A 26,008-nucleotide genomic window follows, 5' to 3' on the forward strand; every position below is an offset into this window, starting at 1 on the left:
TATTGAACCAGCCCTGCATGCCAGGAATGAGTTCCACTTGATCATGGTGAATAATTCTTTTCATATGCTGTTGAATTTGATTTGCTAGTATCTTGTTGAGAATTTTTGCACCCATATTCATCAGGGATATTGGCTTGCAGTTCTCTTTTTTTGCTGGGTCTCTGTCTCGTTTGGGAATCAAAGTAATGCTGGCTTCATAGAATGAGTCTGTAAGTTTTCCTTCCCTTTCTATTTTTTGGAACAGCTTGAGAAGGATAGAGAAGGATAGGTATTATTTCTGCCTTAAATGTCTGGTAGAATTCCCCAGGGAAGTCTTCTGGTCCTGGACTCTTATTTGTTGGGAGATTTTTGATAACTGGTTCAATTTCTTCACTGGTTATGGGTCTGTTCAAATTTTCTATTTCTTCCTGTTTGAGTTTTGGAAGTGTGTGGGTGCTTAGGAATTTCTCCATTTCTTCCAGGTTGTCCAGTTTGTTGGCATATAATTTTTCATAGTATTCCCTGATAATTGCTTGTATTTCTGAGGGATTGGTTGTAATAATTCCATTTTCATTCATCATTTTACCTGTTTGGGTCATCTCCCTTTTCTTTTTGAGAAGCCTGGCTAGAGGGTTATCAATTTTGTTTATTTTTTCAAAAAACCAACTCTTGGTTTCATTGATCTTCTCTACTGTTTTTTTTAGATTCTATATTATTTATTTCTGCTCTGATCTTTATTATTTCTCTTCTTCTGGTGGGTTTGGGGTATCTTTGCTGTTCTGCTTCTGTTTCCTTTAGGTGTGCTGTTAGATTTTGTATTTGGGATTTTTCTTGTTTCTTGAGATAGGCCTGGATTGCAATATATTTTTCTCTCAGGACTGCCTTCGCTGTATCCCAAAGCATTTGAATTGTTGTATTTTCATTTTCATTTGCTTCCATTTATTTTTTAAATTTCTTCTCTAATTCCCTGGTTGACCCATGCATTCTTTAGGAGGGTGTTCTTTAACCTCCATGCTTTTGGAGGTTTTCCAGACTTTTTCCTGTGGTTAATTTCAAGTCTCATAGCACTGTGATCTGAAAGTGTGCATGGTATGATCTCAATTCTTTTATACTTATGAAGGGCTGTTTGTGACCAAGTATGTGATCTATCTTGCAGAGTGTTCCATGTGCACTCGAGAAGAAATTATATTCTGTTGCTTTGGGATGCAGAGTTCTAAATATATCTGTGAAGTCCATCTGACCCAATATATCATTCAGGGCCCTTGTTTCTTTATTTATTCTCTGTCTAGATGTTCTATCCATTATTGTAAGTGGAGTATTAAAGTCTCTTGCAATTACCACATTCTTGTCAATAAGGTTGCTTATGTTTGTGATGAATTGTTTTACATATTTTGGGGGCTTCCGAATTTGATGCATAGATATTTATAATTGTTAGCTCTTCCTGATGGATAGATCCTGTAATTATTATATAATGCCCTTCTTCACCTCTTGTTACAGCCTTTAATTTAAAGTCTAGTTTGTCTGATATAAGTATGGCTACTCCAGCTTTCTTTTGACTTCCAATAGCGTGATAGACAGTTCTCCATCCCCTCACTTTCAATCTGAAGGTGTCCTCAGGTCTGAAATGAGTCTCTTATAGACAGCAAATAGATGGGTCTTGTTTTTTTTTTTTTTTTTTTTTTATCCATTCTGATACCCTATGGCTTTTGATTGGAGCATGTAGTCAATTTACATTCAGTGTTATTATTGAAAGATATGTGTTTAGAGTCATTGTGATAACTGTAGTTTTCATGCTTGTAGTGGTGTCTCTGGTCCTTTGTGGTCCTTGTAACATTTTAGTCACAGAGTGCCCCTTAGAATCTCTTGTAGGGGTGGTTTAGTGATGATGAATTCCTTCAGTTTTTGTTTGTTTGGGAAAGCCTTTATCTCTCCTTCTATTCTGAATGACGGACTTTTAGGTAAAGGATTCTTGGCTGCATATTTTTTCTGTTTATCACATTGAAGATTTCCTGCCATTCCTTTCTGGCCTGCCAAGTTTCAGTAGATAGGTCTGCTACTACCCTTATGTGTCTACCTTTGTACGTTAAGGCCCATTTATTTTTAGCTGCTTTCAGAATTCTCTCTTTATCCTTGCATTCTGCCAGTTTTACTATGATATGTCATGCAGAAGATCGATTCAAGTTATGTCTAAAGGGAGTTCTCTGTGCCTCTTGGATTTCAATGCCTGTTTCCTTCCCCAGATTAGAGAAGTTCTCAGCTATGATTTGTTCAAGTACACCTTCAGCCCCTTTCTCTCTCTCTTCTTCTTCTGGAATTCCTATGATACAGATATTGTTCTGTTTGATTCCATCACTTAGTTCTCTAATTCTCCCCTCGTACTCCTGGATTTTTTAAATCTTTTTCTCACCTTCCTTTTTCTCCATAATTTTATCTTCTAATTCACCTATTCTCTCCTCTGTCTCTTCAATCTGTGCAGTGGCCACCTCCATCTATTTTGCACCTCATTTATAGCATTTTTAAATTCATCAAGACTATTTTTTAGTCCCTTGACCTCTGTAGCAATAGATTCTCTGCTATCCTCTGTGCTTTTTTCAAGCCCGGCGATTAATTTTATGACTATTATTCTAAATTCTTCTTCTGTTATGTTGCTGAAATCGGTTTTGATCAATTCGCTAGCTGTCACTACTTCCTGGAATTTCTTTTGAGGAGAATTCTTCTGTTTCGTCATTTTGTCTAGTTTTCTGTCCCTTATGCGTTTTAAAAGTTTGTGGGCTCTGCACCTGTGAGCACTGCTATATTGAAAGAGGGTCATACACTGTCCAGAGCCTGGCCCTTCAGGAGGTGTGTTTTCAGAGATCGTTACTTGCTCTCTGTTGTTGTGACTTTGGTTATTTTATTATCCTACTCATAGTGATATTTTGGACCCTCCACCAGGGGTGCTTTGATTTGTTCCTTGGAGTAGCCCCGTAAAGGAAAACAGACAAACAGGAGACAAAAACACGCAAACACACGAATAACACAAACAAATAAACACAAACAAAAAACTAAAGACTAGAAACGAAAAACCCAAAAACACCAACTACAAGTAAAGAGGGTGGAGGCAGTGCTGATGAATGAGCACATACAAGGAGAGAAATGCATGGAGGGGGGTAGAAAAAATAAACATTGATTTAGGCAGAGAGACTAAAAGCCTTAATCCAGAGAGAGAGAAAGGGAAATAAAGATGGAGGCGGGGAAAATGAAACGAAGATAAAGTTACCCAGGCAGAGAAACTCTATGGCTTGATTATTCCAGACAGAAAGGAGTGTAAAGAAGGAGGTGTAGAGCATGTATCAAGACAATGGATTAAATATGTCTGTTTAGAGAGACCAATAACCAGAGTAACCAGCCTAGGGGAGGGAAGAGATAAGGAGGAGAAAGGGGGAGTAGAATATATTTATATATCCAGAGTTGACCTAGAGTTAATCCAGGCAACTGCATCACTTGTGGGGAGTAGCTGTCTGCAAGGTCTGTTCCGATCTGGTGGCTACGCAGTTACCCAGCACAAGGGGGCGTGGTTTGGCGTAATGTGGACCCACCTCCACTATGGGCGGGGGAGTGATCCCTGAGGCCCTGCCTTGGTTGGGGGCGGGGGGGGGGGGGGGGATGGTGATCCCTCAGTGTCTTCTCCACGGAGCCCACCCGGTGGACTCAGTTTGAGTCGTCCTCACTCGGCGGGCGCAGACGGGGCGGTTCTTCCTTGCTCCGCCAACTCCCCTGACCCTGCGCTTGGCTAGGATTCAAAGTCCCGCTCCGCGCGCTCTGGCGCTGGGGAAGCACCTCTCCGTGCCTGATATGTGGTCTCGGCCGGTTTTGTCTGTGCTCCCCACGCTTCAGGGAGGACTGCCTTCTCCTACTGTGGACTGAGCCGCTGCCCTCCCCGGGAGCCCCCCGGGTGGCGGACACACCAGGCTTTGTCTTTTCCCACGGCACTCCAGGAAAACGGCCGCCTTTTCCTCCTGCAGACTGAGCCCTCGGCCCAGCCACTTGCGCGCAGGGTGGCGGACAAAGGCAGGTTCTGTGCTATCGCGCAGCCCTTCAGGGAGGGAACCACTTTCTCCCGCTGAGGACTGAGCCCTGACCTACCACGGTACCCAGGGCTGGCGCCCCTCCTCCCCAGATGTGCGAATAGGGAGCCCGCCCCAGTCCAGAGAAAGCCCCGCAGTTAGAATCAGATGCCTCTCAGTCTCTATCCGAGGTCTTTCTCCTGTCCAGCTACGGTCCTGCACTTCCCTACCTGCTCTTTCTCTTCCCTTTGTCTCTCGGCAGAAGGGGGTCCCTCCCCTCCATGTCCACGGGGCCTTTTTTTATCTCCCCCAGTTTGCAGTTACCCACCTATCTTTTTTCGAGCTTTCTCATTTTCTTCCTAGTAGATTCAGTCTCTTTTCCTCCCAGGCTCTGGTGTTCAAAGTCCTTTGGCTTCTACACGTCTTTGAGAGACACAGGAAGTATGGATTCCCCCTACTTCTCCACCCTGTTGGCCAATAAAAATCCTCCTAATCCCTATATTCTTCAGTGATCACCCCATCTCTGTCTCTGCTCACTCTCATGCAGAGTCTCAAAGGAATGGCCTTCTCTCATTTTGATTTCCTCATACTCCATTCACGTTTCTACCACTGGCTTTTGGCTTGTGCTGTACTCTTCCGCTCAAACTCCTTGCTGAGGTTCCTCTTTGTCGACTCTCACTTCATTTCATCTGTCCTTGCTTTATTGGATTTCTCTGCCCCATTTGGCACTATTAATCCATCTACCTTCTGAAAGCTTTCTACTTCTTTAAAACTTTTTACTTCTCCGTTTCCTTGGTTCTTCCAGAACTGACTGTCCATTCTCACATTTCTTTCTGAGGTTATGTTTCCTCTATGAAACTTTTATAGGTTGGAGTAATTGTCTGTGTTCTTCTGCTCTTCTCATTCTACATATTCTTTTTTTTAAAAAATGTTTTATTTATTGTTGAATGACAGAGACAGAGTGTGAGTGGGGGAAGGGCAGAGAGAGAGGGAGACAGAATCTGAAGCAGGCTCCAGGCTCGGCGCTTTCAGCATAGAGCCGGATGTGGGGCTCAAACCCATGAAGCATGAGATCATGACCTGAGCCGAAGTCAGATGTTAAACCTACTGAGCCAGCCAGGTGCCCCTTATTCTACACATTCTTAAAAAGGAGTATTGAATATCGAATGGCATCCTTAAATTAGAGTCAAGTTGTAAAAATTGATAGCAAGGGTTACATGGTAACAATGACATGAAAATGTGAATTGCTATCTTTCTATACATGTTCAGAGTTGTTCGTCAGTTCATTCGAGTTTCAAATGCCCCAGCTGCTTTATACTTTGTCTCTATTTCCTAAGGCTTCTTAGTGTGTCTAGAATTAGAATGAGCATTGGTCTCTAATGGTTCTGCATTAATTTTGAATCCCTGAAAAAAAATGAATAAATCTATTAGAAACCACTTAATTTCATTTTGTCATTTTCTAGATAATATATTCTGGTGTAGGCAGTCCATTTTTTAAGCAAGTTTGCAATAAACAATTTCCCGTCAAGGTTAATATAATAGGCAAACACCTTTTGCTGCAACAGCTGGCAAGAGGTAATGAAAGATTAGCTTACATTATGATTCATTATTTCAAAATGTCAGAATAAAGTGGATCTTCTGCATCCCCCAAGCCTCTTATTCTTTGGAAGAGGGTACATGTTTTGCTTTTCTAATGTTAATAGATTCACTGTTTTTTATTTTCTCCTATTTTTTTTTTCCAGGCCAAATTCAGATAATCGGCGCCAGAGTGGCAGAGAGAGATTGGCCAGTACTGGTGATAAGGGAAGCATGGCCATGGAGTCTGCCAAGGAGACCCGCTACTGTGCAGTATGCAATGACTATGCCTCAGGCTACCATTATGGAGTATGGTCCTGTGAGGGCTGTAAGGCCTTCTTCAAGAGAAGTATTCAAGGTAATAGTGTGTTAAAAGCGACCTATTCCACTTTTAATCCTAAGGGGGGAAGCCACTGAAGAAGGAAGGCATAAGAGCAGCCATTTGTCGAAGAACACTAATACCTAGTAGGTCCACCAGTATCTCTGGTAGAAAGATAGTGAAAAAAAAAGTTCTCAGGAGAAAGAGTTGACAAAGACCAGGACAGTTGTGGCTGAGTAATTACGCTTCCTCCATTTGGCAAGATCCAAGCAGTCTTGAGCAACCCTACGGGAAGAGGACTCCAGTAGCTGGGTATTGATATGTTTGTGCCCTGATGAGGGAAGGGCAGGTGGATATTCGTGTGTTGTAGGCAACTAAGCTTATAGGATACTGTGTAATGTTAATTGTCTGTACATGATTACCTTGCCACCTTGGCTGTGTCCAGACATGTCTTCTGTTCTGATCTTTGCTCCAGACCAATTCTAATTTAACTTGTTCTTCTCTCGCTTTTCTTCCATCTCTTTGTTGTCTCAGTGGATGAAATGACCTTTTGCTAAAATGAGAAGACACAATAGCTGTGACTTGTAGTAGGGGGGCATATTATGTGTATAAGCAGTTATTAAGTATTTACTTGTTACATTTCATTCACCTGTCTGCTTGATCCTTTTCTTGTATATGGTTTATCAAGTACAGCTTCTTCTTTATACTGCCAGCTACAATTTATTTCTACTCCAAGAGTGTCTATATTATTGTATTTTAGAGTATGCCCTGGGGGGAATACCATTCATTTTTACTACTGAAAATATCTATGCTAAATTTCCTTTGTCTGACAGGAATAGCAATCTGATAGGAGTTTAGGTTAGCTGAATTAACTTTGTCTTGGTCCATTTGAAAAGCAGTTTTTTGACAGTTATTATTTTCAACATCTTTTAGAAGTCTTCTGTAGTACTTGGACTTTTTTTGTTGGATTTCTTAATAAAATTAATGATATTCTCTGATAGTAAATTTTTGTTTATATATATATATATATATTACATATATATATACGTATCCACACAAAGATATCTATAAATAAATACACACACACACACACACACACACACACACACGTATACCTATATCTATGTGTTCAAGCAACATAGATTATTTAATTTTACCAACTGATACTATATTTTTAGAAATTTTAATGTTTATTTTTGAGAGAGAGAGAGAGAGGATCAGAAGCAGGCTCCAGGCTCCGTGCTGTCAGCACAGCCCAATGCAGGGCTCGAACTCACAGACTGCAAGATTGTGACCCGAGCTAAAGTAGAATGCCCAACTGACCTAGCCACCCTGGCGCCCCAGCGATACTATCTTAATTTAGAAAAATGTTATTTCTGTTTTGGTTTTGGTTAGCATAAGCCCATAAAGGTCTTTCGACAGCTATCTTCAATTGTGATATTAATGTTTATTTGCTTTTGTAAATTCTAAACTAGCATTATTTTCATCAAACATTTAATTTTGTGTTGACAAATCATCTGACAAGGGTAGGTTTAGTGAACAGGTTCAACTACAAATTTGGACAAGTCACTTATCTGAAACTGAGTTCTCTCATCTGTAAAAACGATTTAGAGCAGTGTTCAGTAAATTTGTTTTTTTGTAAAAGGTCAGAGAGTAACTATTTTAGGCTTTGCATATAGACTTTGTTGCAGCTACTCAACTCTGACATTGTGGCCTGTAAGGGGCCATAGACAATATATAAATAAATAGGTGTGCACCAATAAAACTTTGTATACAAAAACAGACCAGAACTGACCAGAAATGACCTGTGAGCCATAATTTGCTGACCCTTGATTTAATGTATGGAAAGGGAATAGATTGTTTCTAAATCTGAAGTTTTGACTATTCATGTTTACTAAAAACTTACTTTGTACCTGTGCTAGTTGTTCTGAGGGAAATCAAAATATGTGTAAAACATAATCCATAATCCTACAAGATTTGGAGTTTATTTGGGAAATTTATTTGGGGAGGCAAAGGTACTTGTTTTATGATATGATTAAAGTAAGTCAGTATAGGTAAAGTGCTATTATATGATAAAGATAAGGAAAATAATAGACGAATATAAGAAAAGAGACGTTTTAGTTATAAAAATCAAATTATTAAGATTAAAGATAGAAATGACCTTTCTTCAAGGAATAATAGCAACATTCTCACAAATTATTTTCATCCTTTTGTTCCGCTTTGAAAAGTGAACTATATAAGTTCACATCAAACTTAGTATTGTCTCTAAGCATTAAGGCATCAGAACAAAAAACACAGAAAAGAGGAAGATACACTTGTAAAAAAGTAGTGAAGGAAATGTGAGCTAATAAAAATAAATGTTTTATTGGTATGGCTTTATCTTAAGTTCAAATATTAAAAAAAATTCTGCTTGCTTTTTGATGGTTAAAATACATGTCTCACTTACATCTTGTAGACACAGACTAAATAGTAGGATTTCATTGTAATATAAATTATACTATATAAAATTGTACTATGTATAAATTGTATAAAGTACAATTTCTACCTGGCTTCAAAAACTTCATGGTATGAAATCACTTAAATAAGGTCTATTAAGTGAGATGAATATTGAATCCACTTCAATATTCTGGAAGAAGCATAGATTTGAAGCAGAGATATTGACTTTTAGAGATAGGGAGGGAGGACCTTAAAATGATTAAATTTATTTATTCATTTATTTGTTGATTACCTTTACTAAGCACAACACTGTACAAGGCCCTGGAGACACAATTATAGGAAAGACATGGTCCTTATTCTCATAGACCTTAGAAAGTAATGGGAGTGTTGGACAAATAAATTGGCAACCAAATTACAGTGTGAAAAGCGCCAAGATGAGGGTGAGTGCAGGGTGTTACAAGAGTCCAAACTTGTCTCAGTGCTGGTGGGTGTGAGTCAGGCTCTGAGGATGTTTCTTGATTTAAAATTAAGTCTGGAGGATGAGGCAAGTGAGCAAAATGAAGAAAGATGGGATGGGTGTTCACTTACAGGAGTGAGCATATGAGCAAAGACCAGGAGGTGAAATGGAGTTTGGGGAGTTCTGTGAATAGTTATTAATAAAATTGACCCTTAGATTAAACAAAGACGTTCTTGAACCATGTATATATTCTTAGATTATGTAGAAACCAAGTAGTTTATTTCCTTTTTACTTGAGTAGCATTTCTATGTATTTGATTTGTTTGTTCATATAAGAGGGAATACAAGAGCACGTTTAGTGATTTCTTGTCCCATTTTCTCATGATAGTCTTGATAACTTGCAACTAAAAAGTTTTACTGAACTTCTTTGGCTCTTTATAAGTCACACTGCCCCTCAAACCTATTTAAGGACAGTGAAGGGTCTGACATGCAGGTAGAAACTTCTGAAGATGCTGTAGCTGTCCCTGTTTTTCTTGTTACTTAAGAAAAGAGCTAGAAATGAGTATCCATCAGATTGCTCTAGTGCTCTAAGTGTTTTCGTTGAAGAGGTAAAGTGTTTGATTTGAAAGCATACAAATTTTCATCCACTACTTAGTGTATAAACTTGATTACTCAAGAAATTGAGTAATGGCCTTCAGTTAAACATACTTTTTTTTTTTTTTTTTTAAAGAAAAGTCAAAGACACTATTTAAGGAAGGGGTAAATGGAGTATTATATGGAACTTGTTAATCATTGCAGGTGGAGAATCAGTGTTCCTTAAGATGTATTGTAAGCAGAGACTTTGGATGAGTTATATAAGCAGATGTGATGATTGGTTCAACAGCCAGGTACTACTTTTGAGTATTGTTTTGAGGAAAAAGGACTCCCCTGAACTCACTTCTTCCCTGACACTATCATTTCAAATGGTCATGAGGTACAGTGGAATCCCAAGTCTATCTGTACACCATTAGCTATGCTACCACTTCATGTTATCTCGCTAATGTGTATATAGAAGATGATGACCATTAGATCAAACAGACATGGTCCAGGCAGGTGTTGGATTAAAGGTGAGCTAAGATCCTAAGGACATCAGGGTGATACCAGGGTGGAGTCTGGTTGTGGTTCAAGACAGTGGGGTCTTGGGTCCAACAAGGATAACTGAGAAGCTTTATCTATCAGGCCTTAGAAAGCACTGGTGGGGGCGGGGGGTGGGGGAGGTTGGGAGGGGGTGGTGAGACATTCCAGCACCCTGGATAGCTCCTTCAACAGCAGCTGAGGATAAGCAGAGACTTTCTGAAGACCTTCAGTCCACTTAGTTGGGTCCATCCACTTTGTAGAGCTGTATTAAAAGAGAACTTAGTTCTTTCATGCCTAGGGACTCACCCTTGTTCACCCACGCTGTATTAGTTTTTATGTTTAGTTTCCTATTTCTGGCTACCTTCCGGCTTGACATATGTACCCATGCCTGGGAAAAGTCCAGAGGATGGGGGATAACTGGAGGCTGCTCTCTCATTATGTAACTATTTTATCTCTGGAATCCTTTCAGAGATATGGCTCAAAGTTGAGGTCTGGCAGTATATGCACACAAAAATACTAAATCTTTGATCTTCATATTTCACACTTGCCCCTCTACCATCTAGTTTCCATGTAACAGCAGGTGAAATCTTTTAAATATATTAATCAGGTCATGTGGTCTTAAAACTCACTGCTCTTGAAGTCCAGATTCCCTTCTATGGCTTAAAATACTCTTCACTCCCTTAGTCCTGCTTATTTCCGCCCCCCTCCTCCCCATTCACTGCAGTCCAGCCACAGTGGCCTTCTTTCTCTTCCTCCAGCACACCAACCGTGTTCCTTCCTCAGGACCTCAGCATGTTTTCCCCTTTGCGTGCAACATCTGGACCTTTACTCTGTTGCTTTCTTGTCATTTGGATCTCTGCCCAAGATCGCTTTCTCAGAGAAATCTTCCCTGATTACCTTAGCCAAAGTAACCCTACAAATGTTTGCCCCTAGTTTTTTTTTTTTTTAATGTTTACTCCATTACCCTTATTTTTACTTTAAGGGCCTTAAACCCTTAATGAAGTTCTTTTATTTATTCATTTGGTTGATGATTGTCTGTACCAGGTGCCGCTTCCCCATGTTCCCACCCAAACTTGAATGTAAGTAAGCTCAGTGAAAGCTGGTTTCAGATCTGGTCTGCCCTGTGAGTTACTGTTGTACCAGTGCCTCTGGTAGTGTTGGGCACATCTCTGTTAAACAGACTATGACAAGGGGCACCTGGATGGCTCAGTCGGTTGGGCGTCTGACTTCAGCTCAGGTCATGATCTCACTGCTTCTGAGTTCAAGCCCCACATCGGGCTCTGTGCTGACAGCTCAGAGCCTGGAGCCCACTTTGGATTCTGTGTCTCCCTCTGTCTCTCTCTGCCCCTCCCTAGCTCATGCTCTGTCTCTCTCCTTCAAAAATAAATAAACATTTTAAAAAATAAAAAAAATAGACTGTGACAAGAGGTCAAAAGAATGGTAGATAAAGACCGCTATAGGACGTCAGAGAAGGAGGAAATTTCATTCGGTGTGGCCAGTAAGAGAAGCATTAATGCAAATGGTGTATTCAATATATGTCTAAAAAGAAATGAAGGATTTTCATAGACAACAAGAAGTCTGGAAAATAATTCCAGAAATGTGAAGTAGCATAAGCCAAGAAAAGCTCAGTGGAAACTGAGTAAATAAGTCTTGAGAGAACTGGGGCTTACTGTTCTCTTTCTACCTCTTTTTGTTTTCTCTTCAGCCTTTTAAAAAATGTTTGTTTATTTGTTTGTTTGGAGAGGGAGAGAGAACAGTGGGAAGGGGCAGAGGGTGGGGGGAGAGGGAATCCCAAGCAGGCTTTGCATTGTCAGCAGAGAGCCCCACGTGGGGCTCCGTCCCACAAACCTGTGAGATGTGACCTGAGCCAAAACCAAGAGTCAAATGCTCAACCGACTGAGCCACCCAGGCATCCCTCCTTTACAGCTTTTTGGAAGTAGGCACTCCCCAGCATCTGTAATCTGTTTTCCTTTCATTTTCCCATCCTTTTTTTTCTCCACCCAGTTTCCTAGATGGTCGCAGGCATATCTGCTATGGGTTTAGTTGTGCTTCCCCAAAACCCATGTTGAAGTTCTAGCCCCCAGTGCCTGAGGATGTGACGTTATTAGGAAATAAGGTCTTTGCAGATATAATTAGTTGAAGTCATATTGGCCCTTAATTGAATAGGACTAGTGTCCTTATAAGAAGAAGAGGGACGTTTGGATACAGAGACAGGGAGGAGGATGCCATGAGCCGATGGAGAGAGAGATTGGAGTGATGTGTCTACATGCCGAAGAACACCAAAGATTGCAGGCAAGAGCCAGAAGCTACGAAGAGGCAAGGCAGTGGTGTTCTCCACAGCGTTCAGAGAGTGTGTGCAGTGGAATCCCAAGTCTATCTGTACACCATTAGCTATGCTAGCACTTCATGTTATCTCGCTGACAACTTGACTTCAGATTTTTAGCCTCCAGAACTGCGGGACAATACTTCATGTTGTTTTAAGTTAGTCACTTGTGTTTTGTTACGGAAGCCCTAGGGAAACAATATTTAAGCCCCTAAGTGCCACAACTATGCAAATATCTCCCACAGCTAGCTCCTGCCTCCACCTTGCTTCATGTAGTGACTCCTCAAGTGTCATCATTGGACACCAGCCACTCCTCCCCAGGACTGCTGTTTGTGTCTGTTTCCCGATTGTACCCTCAGGTACCCGTACTTCAATCCTTGCAGTCAGTCTCTTCGCCTGCTTGCTGTGCGGCACCGCCCCTGAGGTTTCCCGGCAGAACTGTTGTGTAGTCTGTTGAGACCACGTCTCTCATTCCCCCTAACTTCATCCAATTCCCGCTAACTTTCTCCAGGATCACTGCAGTCATTTGATTTTTCCTTTTGCCTTCTCCTTCACCTAAACCATTGGGTTCATTTGTTTTTCCTTCTTCCAAGCCATTGTGAACACTGCCCTTCTACTAATGTTCTTAGAGCAAATCACTAATCATGTCAATACCTTGTATATAAAGAATGCTTTAATGACTTTCCTGGCCCATGGAATAATCCTTAGGCAACCATTCAAGAATTTCCAAATCACTGTTTCTACTTTTGACTTGTTGTTACTCAAATATGAGCATTCCATTTCTTTGCTGGGAATTTCTTTCCAAACTTAACAGTAAAGTTTCTTTCTATTCTAGTCAAAAGTTACTGTGATCAAACCTTTTCTGCTGTTAATGCAGAAGTTCTCCCCTGTGGCCTTCTGTGTTACCTTGTTCCCATTGTCTGGGACTGTGAGTATTTGTGTAGATGTGTCTTTCTGTTACGGAATGTGAGCATCTCACAGGTAAGGCCCAGATCAAGGCTTAATCTTTATTATTATTATTATTATTATTATTATTATTATTATTTTAGCATGTGCACGAGAGAAAGGTCTTGCGAAGGCTCCATGCTTAGTATGGAGCCCAACATGGGGCTCAATCCCATGACCCTGGGATCGTGACCTGAGCTGAAATCAAGAGTCAGAGTCTCAACCAACTGAGCCACCCAGGCTCCCCAAGTCTTTGTTTTATAGGAGCCATTCAGTGAATAAACAAAAGTATGAAAGGAGGTTAGAATCAGTGTGTGGGCTTTAGGTAACACAAAACCATTGCATTTTTTTTTCAATAATAAGAAAGATAGGACAAAACACACTTTAATTAGGATTAACCTGCCAGAGGCATATAGGAGAAGACCACAGAGGGAGAAAGTGGAAACATGATGACTACGTTGGCTGGTATTCCAATAGCTTAGAAAGGCTAAAAATCTTGTCTTTTGGGAATTTGTGAAACGGGGCAAAAAAGAAGTAGACTGAAAGATATTATAATGAAAGAATCTACATTGCTTTAAGATGATTCAGCATGGGATGTCTGGGAGAGGAGGGGGTTAAAAAGTATCAGACACAGAGGAAGAATAATGGTGTCACCACCTGAGCTGAGAAGAGCAAGAGAAAGGCCAATTAGAGAGGGGTTGGGGTGAGTTCAATTCCAGACATACTGAATTTGACATGATAGCTGGGTGTCCAGGCAGAATTACCCAGCAGATGCAGAAAGTGAATCAGCACTCTGCAGACGATCCAGGGGTGGGGATTTGAATCAATTTCCTCAATTAATTTTAAAGAAACTTAGTGAAAAGAATGGTTTAACTGCTTCCTGAGGGCTGCCCATTATTAATAATGGAGAAGTAACTCCAGAAACTTCCTCTTGATTCTCATAATAATGTATTATGAGTTCCCTGCATCTTACCAAAACCTTGAAAGAAACACTCTTATTATTAAAAGTGTATGTTTGAGGCCCTTCTAAAGAGGAAAATCACAAATTAGCCCAAGAGGGCCAAATGCTGCTCTCCAGGAGCTTACAATTTAAAAAAGAATATGCTGGCTCCATCACGTTAAGCTGTACAAATAGTAGACGGCAGGAACAAATATAAGCATTTTTATGATTTTCAAATAAAAAGCAGGTTTTTTCCCCCAAATTATTTATACTGTGGGAGTCCACAGACATCCTTTCTAACCCAGAGCTTGCCTAATCCTTCCATTATTTCCACTTCTCATTTTTACTCTCTATGTTGTAGTCACGTGAGGCTGAAGGGCAGAAGAATTTCACCGTGTACACATACGAGTATTATGTAATTTTCAAATGAAAACATTTTAATGAAACTTTATGAAAGAAAGGCCTGACCCCCAGGTATTGGTAAATTTGCTAAATGTTTGGCTCCTGGTTCTCATCAGACGAAAAGAAAGGCCCCGCCCCGAGATTCAAACCCCAGAACTTCTTTCCATGTAAGAATGTCATTCTCATTACCACTTTTAGGTACTTGCTAGTCTTGATTGCCATCGTATGAAATTAGATGTGTGTTCTCACCCGCACGCATGCATTGGAGGAAGGGCTCAGAAGAGCAAAATCATAGTCTTTTTTACCTGTGAAATGATAGTGGCTCGTCCTTTTTTTTCCCTTTGGCCCAGTAATCTTTACCTTGGAGATAATTAAGACAAAAAGCATTTGACAAATACAATCAGTATAGAGCCCCTATTTCTTGGCAGCTCTTGTGGACACAGCTGAAGCTTTCAGAGGTCTTTAAAAACCATGGCAACAAATGCCTTTGAAGGGTAAGCAAAGGTTCCAAATGTTTTTAATCGCTGGTGTTTTTTATGTTACTGCTTCAAGCGTTCCTCTTCATTTTTTGTTCATCTGATTGAAATTAAATTTCCAATTTCCCTACTAAGTGGTTCTGTCCTGGTGATGGCATCGACGATTTCCATTAAAGTGGTAGACTTTGTGCCCGTATATAGTGGTTAAGCATATCAACAATGCCAGTAGAAAGCCTTACTTATGAGTGGCAGTAATTTCACGCAAAATTATACATAGCCTTTAATTGGCACATTTTCAGAGGGCAACAACTACCCCTCAAAATTATGTGCTCATATTGTTCTTATAAAACCTACCAATGGTGGCCCATGGCCCAATCCTGCCCGAATTTCTTTCCTTCATAGAAAGCTGCTGTCAATACCTTTAAAATGCTCTATCCTTTTAAAGAGCATGGCCTGTTTTCCTGATGCTCAGAGAAAAGTATGCTTTGAGTGTAGGCTGCTCATTTCTGAACAATATATTCTACTTTACTATTTCAGGTCTGTATATACAGGTTATACTATAGCCTGCCTTTTGACGGAAAAATAACATTCAAGAAGAATCTATTCCATGAATCTATCATTTACTTGGTAAAACTTTTTCTTGCTGTTATGTTAATTCTCTGCTCATGTGCAAATTATGGAGCAGATTTGATATTTTTGAAGGGAAGAACTGCTTTCCTTGAGAGAGAATAGAGTGGGGAAAATATACCTCTTATTTCTCCCCACATTTTCATCTTCCTTTCGCTGGTAGAAAGAGATTTCACGTCTTCAGTTGCTAAGACATAAAGGATCAAAGAAGAAAACAATTTAATTGTCGGGGAGCCTGGGTGGCTCAGTCGGTTAAGCGGCTGACTTCAGCTCAGGTCATTATCTCTTGGTTCACCAGTTCGAGCCCCGCATTAGGCTCTGTGTTGATAGGTCAGAGCCTGCAGCCTGCTTCCGATTCTGCGTTTCCATCTCTGTCTCTGCCCCTCCATGCTCACACTCTGTCTCTCTTTATCAAAAATAAATTAAAAAATTAAAACAAGAGGAAAATAATTCAATTGTTATTAATTATTAACTATAATGTCTCTCTACAATAGGTAGTATTCTGTTTTCTTTGAGAAAGAGTATACAGATTTAAAATTTTATCCAAATGAGCATCATTTTTATCTGATTCATTTGGCAGTTTCAGAATCATGTGTCATGTATTAGGAAATATGGAGTGAATGGGTGCCTAGATTACATTTATAAATATGAATTTTTTGGTAATTGAAATCTAAACACAATGCCCTGGAAGAATGGCTACACCACTTTAGTGTATCTCATTAAGTGCACAATGTTTTCCTTATACACCAGAGAAAATAAATTACGGTTTGTAAGATAATAGAAATTCATGATTGTTTTGTTCCTTTGACATGTTCAAGTTACTAATAAGGGGATTCACTTGAAAATTATGTAAAAGTGCATTTGCCACTTGTATTAACCAGGGCCATGGTGGTACCTTATTGTCACCATAACAATGGTCTTCTCTTTTATTTTTATTTTTTTTTAAGTTTGTGTTTATTTATTTTGAGAGTATGTGTGCTTATGAGCTGGGGAGGGGCAGAGAGAGGGAGGGAGAGAGCCTGACGCAGGACTTGACCTCATGAACCGGCAGATCATGACTTGAGCTGAAATCAGGAGTCAGACGCTGAACCTGTTGAGCCCCCAGGTGCCTCGTTTTGTTTTGTTTGGTTTTGGTTTTGATTGCTAAGATGCCAGTCACTCCAAGTACGCCTTCCCACTGCAGAGCAGCCCTGTCTACCCTCTACCTCATGCACAATCCCTTGCACTGGCTTCTGTGTTTATTTATTTATATATTTTTTCTGTGTTTATTAAGTTAATTTGCAATATGGCTTCACCAGACCCTCGTGGGATTGGTGTGTCTTCACCCGTGGTTTCTGGCACATGTCTTTCTCTTCCCTTTTCACCGCCTGACCTTCTAAGGACGGTGGTCTCTCTTTTACTTGACTCAGTCCTTGTTTTTCCTTCCCGTACTCTTCCCAGCACACGTGTACGCACCCACAGACCTCCCTGCTCGCGTTCCTCACAAGTGCAAAAACATTTAAGCCAGAGACCCTGAAATCCTGGGAAGGATTCAGCTTGTACACAAAGGGAAAGGTTGTGAAACATATATTACACCACAGAAGAGCTCAACTCTGCACTGCCAGAGACGTCTCAAAATAGGATACAGGGACAGAAGAGTATTTCGGAAGATAATGTTATGAGTTGAGAGGAGGGAGCAGACACTGCTCTGGAGCAAACTCGAAGACGTTGTGGAGGAGATGGTGTTTAAAGTGGTATCTGTCCCAGGGCGCCTGAGTGGCTCAGTCGGTTAAGCCACCGACTTCAGCTCGGGTCATGATCTGACAGTTCACGAGTTTGAGCCCCGCGTCGGGATCTGTGCTGACAGCTCAGAGCCTGGAACGTTTTTCTGATTCTGTGTGTCTCTCTCTGCCCCTCCCCCACTTGTGTGCGCGCGCGCTCACTCTCTCTCAAAAATAAATAAAAACATTTAAATAAATAAATAAATAAATAAATAAATAAATAAATAAAAAGAAGAAAGTGGTATCAGTCCTGAGGACCAGGCAGGGAATTCTGCCTCGTTGTAAGCGTGCCATGATTTGCTGTGATTGGATTCTCCCTTTTGTACCTTCAATGCTGTAGAGTGTTACGTAGTGTTTTAGAAGAGCATGGGTGTTTTGCTATTTGTAACCTATTAAAAATGTTTTTTTTTTTTAAATGTTTGTTTATTTTTGAGAGAGAGACAGAGTGTGAGCAGGAGAGGGACAGAGAGAGACACACACACAGAATCTGAAGCAGGCTCCAGGCTCCCAGCCGTGAGCACAAAGCCTGACGTGAGGCTCAAACCCGCGAACCGTGAGATAAGAACCTGAGCTGAAGTAGGACGCTCAGCCAGCTGAGCCACCCAGGCGTCCCACTATGTGTAATGTGTTTTAAAAACATAATTCCACGTGTATATCTGCATCCCTATTATTAGCTGTGTCTAGAAGTTGATAATACTTTACTCATTTCCAGCATGTGAGTAATGTTTTATTTCAGCTTATTTTTGAAGTTTGACATGAGTGATGTTAATAAATATCTAAAGATGTTCCTCTCTAGTAATAATAACGCAGCTCTTCTGGAGATAAATACATTTGATATTTGATGTGGAAGAAAACAGTTTTTCCCAAGCTAAGATGTATTTAGGATGCTCAACATAGACTTCATAATTGTTTTTTAAGTTTATTTATTTTGAGAGAGAGAGAGAGAGAGAGAGAGAAAGAGAGAGGGAGAGAAAGAGAATCTTAAGCAGGCTCCAGGCTCAGTGTGGAGCCCGAAGCAGGGCTTGATCCCACGACTCTGGGACCGTGACCTGAGCTGAAATCAATAGTCAGATGTTCAACCAGCTGAGCCACTCAGGTGCCCCCGACTTCATAATTTTTATGTTTGCAACTTTCTTGATATTTTTCGTGGTTTTAGCTTTATGAGATATCTATGAAAATGGCCAGAGACTTTTGCTTTCAAGAATTTGACATAAACGTTCCCATAATGTGAACCATTAGTAGGTGATAAACTTAGATACATCCTTCAATGTTTAAAAGCATGGCAGTAAACCTGATCTTGGAGAAGGAAGAAAATGGTTTGGTTAGTTTTTATCAATTGTGTATAGGATGTTTGAAAGACTTCATTTCCCCTCCTTCCATCCTTTCTACAGTAATTTATCTTAGCAGTTGGTGTGAACACATGAGATGACAGAAGTATATGAACCTAGATCCCCAAAATGGGCTTTTTTTCCATTCTGCTGCCTGTTCTGCCAGTGTTCCTCCCTGAAGTTTTGTAAATCCAGGGGAAGGACAGGAGGAGCAAAGTGCATGCTGGCTTGGGTTTGGGGCTGAGGGACCCTCTTCCTTTTTTCTTGCTCTTTTTCTCACATCTACTTACTGAACCAATTAAGGCCATCAGAGTCACAATACCTGAGTTTGAATCCACTTTTCCTAAAGATACAAGTACTGTTAAAAGTCTTATGGACCATTCTTTGCTCATAAAATACTTCTTAGGTGGCCACTTTTTCTGAATACAAGACAGGAGAAAGAGCTTGAGTGAAAGGTTTCTTGTAAACACTTTTTTTGTGTGTGAATACATACACATGTATACACACATAGGTACATACATAAATAGGCATATTCACATATATATATATATATATATATATATATATATAGAGAGAGAGAGAGAGAGAGAGAGAGAGAGAGAAAGAAGTATGTCCAAACTTTGGAGATATGTACTATAGAATATTAACTGTGACTCTCTGAGTGAAAGGATTATAGCTAAATTTTATTTATTTTTTTTGCTTATCTACTATTTTTTTCTACAATAAGCCTCTTTACTTAATAAAAATACTATGTTAAAAATCCATGCTGCGGGGCGCCTGGGTGGCTCAGGCGGTTGAGCGTCCGACTTCGGCTCAGGTCATAATCTCACGGTTCGTGAGTTCGAGCCCTACGTCGGGCTCTGTGCTGACATCTCAGAGCCTGGAGCTCACTTCGGATTCTGTGCCTCCCTCTCTCTCTGCCCCAACCCACTTGCGTTCTGTCTCTGTCTCTCTCAAAAATAAATAAACTTTAGAAAAAAAATCCATGTTGCAATTGATGAACTGATTTCCTTAGTAGAGAAAGATCGTTATGTATCCTACAAGTCTTCATACTTTATTTTCAATATGTCTTTATTCTTTGTTTGCAAGAGGACAAGTTTGCACTGAAGTGCAGCTTTCATTTTATCATTCATGACCCCAAGTGAAATTGCATCAGGTGGACATTAGGTAGCCGAGGTCAACAAAATATCATTTCTTCTGGATTGTTGAGAAGCTATGACAAAGGAAGAGAAAGAAAGGACTTGTGTCCATGATAACAACAGGGATCTAGGTCTTTGCAGCAGCTGGTCTGACCAGCAAGGATGAAATATTGGAGTCATGCAGCCAAACAGTGACTGTGTCCTCTAACCATACATCCCGGAGAGCAGGACCCAGCCTCCGGGCGGGGCTGGGCATTATCACTTGTTGATTGCAGTTGCACAGTAACAGAAAAACCTTCCTGAAATGAGGAATGGCAATTGCAAGAGCCCAGGGGTAGGGGCTCTTAACTTCCTTTTCATATTTCTCAAGTCCTACTACCTCTGAAAGGCTTCCTTGTATTTGCAAAGGATGTCCTCAAAGTCTTAAAATGTACTCATTCAAGAGAATTAGGATTAGTAAGAGTTTTTCCCCCTTTGATTTGAATGTGGCAGTACAGCCATTGAAATTCATCAAGTTTCGAGTTGGAATGTGGCTTTTATCCCTTGGTGTCTTAGCTTTGTGTTTAAGGCGCTAGACTATGTATGCATTAGAAGAGCACTGCCAAGGCCTTTCAAGAACAAGGAACACTTTGAAAGGGGATAAATTTGAAGACTTGCACACGACAGTGGTTATACTGTTCCTCAGCGTTCCCTAATGGAGAAAAGGCATTTTGACAAGCTTTCACACAAGGAGTGGGGCTTTCCAATGCATTTGCATCGTCTGTTTGCCATAAAGCCCACACACATTTGAATGGACGACATATGTTAAATCAGTCTGGGGACAGCGCTTGCTCCTTACCTTAATAGTCTGCCCTTTGCCATTAACTCCATGCCAGTGGCATGGGGAACAACTGATGAAATGAACCCTACCAATTCATTCTGCTCCCACTTCTTCATTTAGAAATTTTGTATATTTTTTATTCTGAAAGTAGTTGGATTAAAAAAAAGTCACCCGGGGGAGCCTGGCTGGCTCAGTCGGTTAAACATCCGGCTTCGGCTCAGGTCACGATCTCGCGGTTTTTGAGTTCGAGCCCCGCGTCCGGCTCTGTGCTCAGAGCTCAGAGCCTGGAGCCTGCTTCGGATTCTGTGTCTCCTTCTCTTTCTGCCCCTTCCCTGCTCATGCTCTGTCTCTGTCTCAAAAAGAAATAAACATTAAAAAAAAATTAAAAAAAAAGAGAGTCACCTTGAAGTAGCTGGAAAAATTGAAAGCAAAGCAATTTGCTTTCAAAGCCTGTTATCTTTGCGGTGGACTAATCACTATAATGATTCTATTTTGTTTCTTCGTTACAAAAAAAATAATAATAACTCTATACCTTCAAGGAGACTTTGCGATAGAAAACTCCCCAGTGACAAGGAGCTGACCCTCTGTTTTTTGGGATAAATTATCTGAAGTCCCAGAAAGTTCTGAGCTTTGCATCCGCTCCTGGCTACCCCAGTTCAGGGTCAGTAGTGCAAATGTAGAGGGCCTTCTCTGCACTAATATGCCCCGAGGAGAAGCTGTTTCTTTTTGCCTTGGGGCAGAGAGAATATTTTGTTGCCTTAACTCTGAGAAATATCCAGAATGTCTTAGTGATTTTCTTTTTTAGAGATATTAAATTTTCTCACTTGACTCTCATAATGCTGGAGCTTCTTTATCCAAATTAAGTTTAGTTTTTGAGGCCATTCTCTTTTAAAGCTCTTCATTTTCACCTCCTTGAGAAGGCAGCTCTTTTAAAATACTCCTGCTGCTATTAGATTAGCCCCCTTTTCTCTTGCATAGTCTGCTGGTGCACGGTGAAAGCTGTCAGAGCCAAGGAACCAATGACATAGGCAAGGTGAGAGGTAAAGAAAGTTGGATGTGACTGGGAGCAGTAGAGGAGTGTGGGATGTGCAGCCTGGCAGCTGATGGGGGTCCTGCTTCTCGGGGGGGGGGGGGACTGCTGTGCTGGAGGAGAGGCAGCAGCCGATTAGGAAGTAGACCTGGCAATGGATCACAACAGACTGGATTTTGAGGGAGAAGAGGGGGATAATACTGAGATGGTGGGTCGAGGATGCTTGAATTAAAAAAAAGTTTTTTTTCAATGTTTATTTATTTTGAGAGAGAGAGAAAGAGTGCGAGCGGGCAGAAAGAGGGGAAGACACAGAATTGGAGGCAGGCTCCAGGCTCTGAGCTGCCAGCACAGAGCCTGATGCGGGCCTCGAACTCACAGACCGCGAGATCATGCTCTGAGCCGAAGTCAGCTGCTTACCCAACTGAGCCACCCAGGTGCCCCTTGAGGTTTTTTTTTTTTGTTTTTTTTGTTTTTTTTTTTTTTTTAATGATGCATTTTGATGACTGAGCAATAAGCCTGGGAGTTGAATTTGAGATGGGTCCTGGCCCTCCACCCTGCTTCTTGACCCATTCCTGTTTGTTTTTAGTATCCTATCTGTGAATTGACATATTACTTTCAATTGCTTCACTCTCCCCCCTCCCCCCCCCAAAGGAGTTTAGCTCTGTATTTTAAGTAGAAACAAGATCACTCACACCTGGCCTCTGTCCCATTTAGGACCGCCCTTTTGCTTAAAACTATAACTGAATTAGGGATTGCTGTGATTTATGGTTCGTGGTATGCCGTCGTTTAAGTACTTAATAGTATATTTAAAGCGAAAGGAATGGAAATTAAAGACCGAATCATTTACCAAGAAATAACGGGTGAGATTGATTTATTTCTGCAAGACTTAGTGCAGATTTGTTCCTTTCTTCAAAATCTGCTTTGTTTCCATTACCAATTAAGTGGAGTGAACTGTTATAAAAAGGCGAGTGAGTCAGGCTGTGGGAGCATTCTTCCAAGAAAATCCTACAGGAGCAGTCACTGTGGGGCTGTTTTGTACCCGGTGATATGGCAGTAAATTCAGAAGGGGTCAGAAAAATAGGGCTTGCTCTTCATTAAGTCTTACTTTTTCCTTCTTTCACCTATGTTTTTCGACTTTCATGACATACAAAATAGCATGGCTGTTTTATTTTATTTTAGTTTAGTTTAGTTTAGTTTAGTTTAGTTTAGTTTACTTTATTTATTTTAGAGAGAGCATGAGCAGGGGAGAGGGGCAGAGGGAGAGAGAGGGAGAATCCCAAGCAGGCTCAATGCTCAGTGCAGAGCCTGACGTGGGGCTCCATCCCATGACCTTGAGATCATAACCTGAGTCAAAATCAAGAGTCAGATGCTCAACTGACTGAGCCACCCAGACGCCCCTAGTAGGATGATTCTTTACCTCCGTGTATTTTCACATTTTTAATCTGGGTCCTAGTTTGTCACAATTTATAAAGGAAAGCTAATAAAAATGATTATCACATGAGACTTTGCTGTACAATTATAAATTGCCGTAAAAATATTAGTCATCATTATTATGGTTTATCAGCTATGAAGTCTTAGCAAAATTATTTCATGCATTAGGTAGATCTCCTCATTTTAAGTGACCAAATTTAAATTCAAACAGCTTGGGGGTGGGGGTCAAAGAATATGTTTTGGTGGAAGAATATTTGATATTCTTTGATAACCAAAGAATACGTTTTGGTTACCAGCAATTGTGGCAGGGATACAGCCAGACCTCCGTGACCGTGAGCCTGTCAGGACTCCAGCCTTGCCTCTGCTCCACTGTGTGCCAGCTTTGTGCCCTCCACCAACTTCCGTTTTCCCTAAGGAGGGAAGCAGGGCTGGAGGCAGCTGCCAAGCCTCACATCCTGTGACCCTTTTCCAGTTAGTAGATAATAGGGAGTGGAAGGGCTCTGATTGGCTCATCTCTGGTCAGGGACACACCTTTTCCAGAGAAAAGGATAGCATCACGAGCCAGACACCCCTGGTCTTTACCTGATGTCTCCGAACTTCCATCTCCTTGATGATAAATGACACAGTGATTTCTACCTTGCTGGACGGATGCAGTGGTTAGAGATTATGCTTAATCTGTAAAGAGTCCTCACCATCATGTTTTAAAAATGTTGATTTATTTTGAGAGGGGGGAGGGGCAGAGAGAGAGAGAGGAGGAGAGAGAATCCCAAGCAGGCTCCACGCTGTCAGCGCGGAGCCCGACACAGGGCTCGAATCCACGAACCGTGAGATCATGACCTGAGCTGAAATCAAGAGTGGGACACTTAACCAACTGAACCACTTAGGCACCCCAAGAGTCATCATCATTATTACCTCCAACTGGCCTGTCAGTTTCCCCTAGGATATCTTTTTGATCTGAAGCTAAGCAGAGCAAATACCTTAACATTTCATTATTTTGCTTCTAAATCACTTGTTATCGTACTTCTTAAACATAAATTTCTTTCTCATAGCCAGCACCTGAAAATTAGTTAACATTTCCACCTCAAAACCAAAGAAAGAGAGTCATAGATTTGAAAATTTCTCTTTGGATGTCTACCTCTTACCTATGCTCTTAAAAAATTTTTTTTTAGTGTTTATTTATTTTTGAGAGGGGGGTGGGGAGAGAGAGACAGAGAGAGAGGATGAGCAGGGGAGGGGCAGAGAGAGACAGGGAGACACAGAATCTGAAGCAGGCTCCAGGCTCCGAGCTGTCAGCACAGAGCCTGATGCGGGGTTAGAACTCATAAACTGTAAGACCATGACCTGAGCTGAAGTCAGATGCTCAATCGACTGAGCCACCCAGGCATCCCACCTATGCTTCTTTATTTTAAGAATGTCAAGCTTTGGAGAGCACAAACAGTGTATCCATCCTTAGGTGTCTTAAAATATCAAGCACAAGTGTACTTTGTTTTCTAAAAGTTCCTGTTAGGCCACTTCTCTTTTATGAAAGACCTAATTAGTAATAGCTTTTATTGTAAAAGAGAAAATCCTCTTTAGATTATTTTCAGTTAGCAAAAGCAGATACTAATATAGATCTTTCGTAAAAGCGATATGGCTTCAGTGGAAACTTTTGGAAAGTAGTAGAGACTCTGTATGCCATATAGTCTTATGGAAAAGTTTCATAGGAATGTTCTACTTTTGGATGGGAAGGGGTGGAAATCTATATGTGTCTTCTTGCATACAGTGGAGACTCAAAATTCCTTGACTGAATGAATTTTTTTTTCTGTTACAATACTTCTTTTTGTGAAAATTTTTATCTAGTCTTCCCTTAAAATATCCTTAAAAAAGAACAAATACAGTGTTTGAGTTGCATTGTATAGAATTAGAGGTAAACACTTTTTAAATTAAAACGCACTGGATGTATAGATTATTGGGATGGACTTTATCTTATGGTTGGGTGAGTCTAAATAGCCTGTTTTAAACCTTGCCGTGTCTTTGATAGTGACACCGAAGAATATAATCTCTTTCTATGGAAGCCTTCCCAAAGAGAGCATTTTCCAAAGCTCTGCTTCCAAACTAGCCTAGAATTTTTTACTAAATGAGAAGAAAAAACAACTTCATAATAACCTTTATAATTGCCACTTCAAAATGGGAATTTGGAGTGACACCAAATTATTAATCAGTAAAAAGAGAGTAGATTTCAAAAAGGTAATTATACCAAATTTAACACCTCTTGAAATATATTCTGTTAAGTAAATATAGTCTCTCTTCCCTGTTCTTATTTGTAAGCAAGGAGGGTAATTCAGGTACCTTGAATCAGAAATCAGAGTACAGATTGGCTTAAGAGTTTGGGGCTTACTTCTGGCTACAGAAGGCTTTTGTCCTTTATCTTCTTGGACAGGAGAGACAGCCACATTCTCTTTAAAGCCTAGAAAGTGAGTTCTTAGTGTAGTTTAGCTTTTCTCGAAGAGGCATGTTATGACTTCCCTGCATTCCTGGACAGTTAGACTGTAATTCTTGGTTGCTTAAAAAGGTGTTTGAATGTATTTTAAGGAGCTCAAATACATGGCTATTTTTCTTACAGTTTTGCTTGCTTTTTCAAGCACTAGAATAGTTTCCAGCTCTGATAGTTAGCCTTATGCTGACTGGAGTGAATTTTTTTGATATGACGAACTGTTTTGGATGATTTACACTTGACTGCATAAATGTAACCTAGCAAGTTATATGATGTGAAGAGAATTAGTTCCGGGTAAAAAAAGGATTATTTAGCTACTAAGAAAATGATAGGTTATTACAGATTGATTTGAGGGTATTGTTGTTCAGGCACTGTCCCTACAAATTA

The 26,008-nt window shown here is 40.5% G+C and overlaps 1 protein-coding gene across 3 annotated transcripts in view; it reads left to right on the top strand.

Annotated features, from left to right (window-relative positions):
* Positions 1-26,008, top strand: part of ESR1 (estrogen receptor 1) — a 376,799-nt gene that overhangs the window by 139,103 nt on the left and 211,688 nt on the right. For all 3 annotated transcript variants that reach the window (XM_060616918.3, XM_060616917.3, XM_078447465.2), the window contains one exon: positions 5,768-5,958. In XM_060616918.3, coding sequence (XP_060472901.1) covers positions 5,768-5,958 — 191 coding nt within the window. The remainder of the gene's footprint in view (positions 1-5,767; positions 5,959-26,008) is intronic.

Source organism: Panthera onca, chromosome B2 (assembly GCF_046562875.1).
Source record: "Panthera onca isolate mPanOnc1 chromosome B2, mPanOnc1 haplotype 2, whole genome shotgun sequence".
In the NCBI taxonomy this organism is placed as follows: domain Eukaryota; kingdom Metazoa; phylum Chordata; class Mammalia; order Carnivora; family Felidae; genus Panthera; species Panthera onca.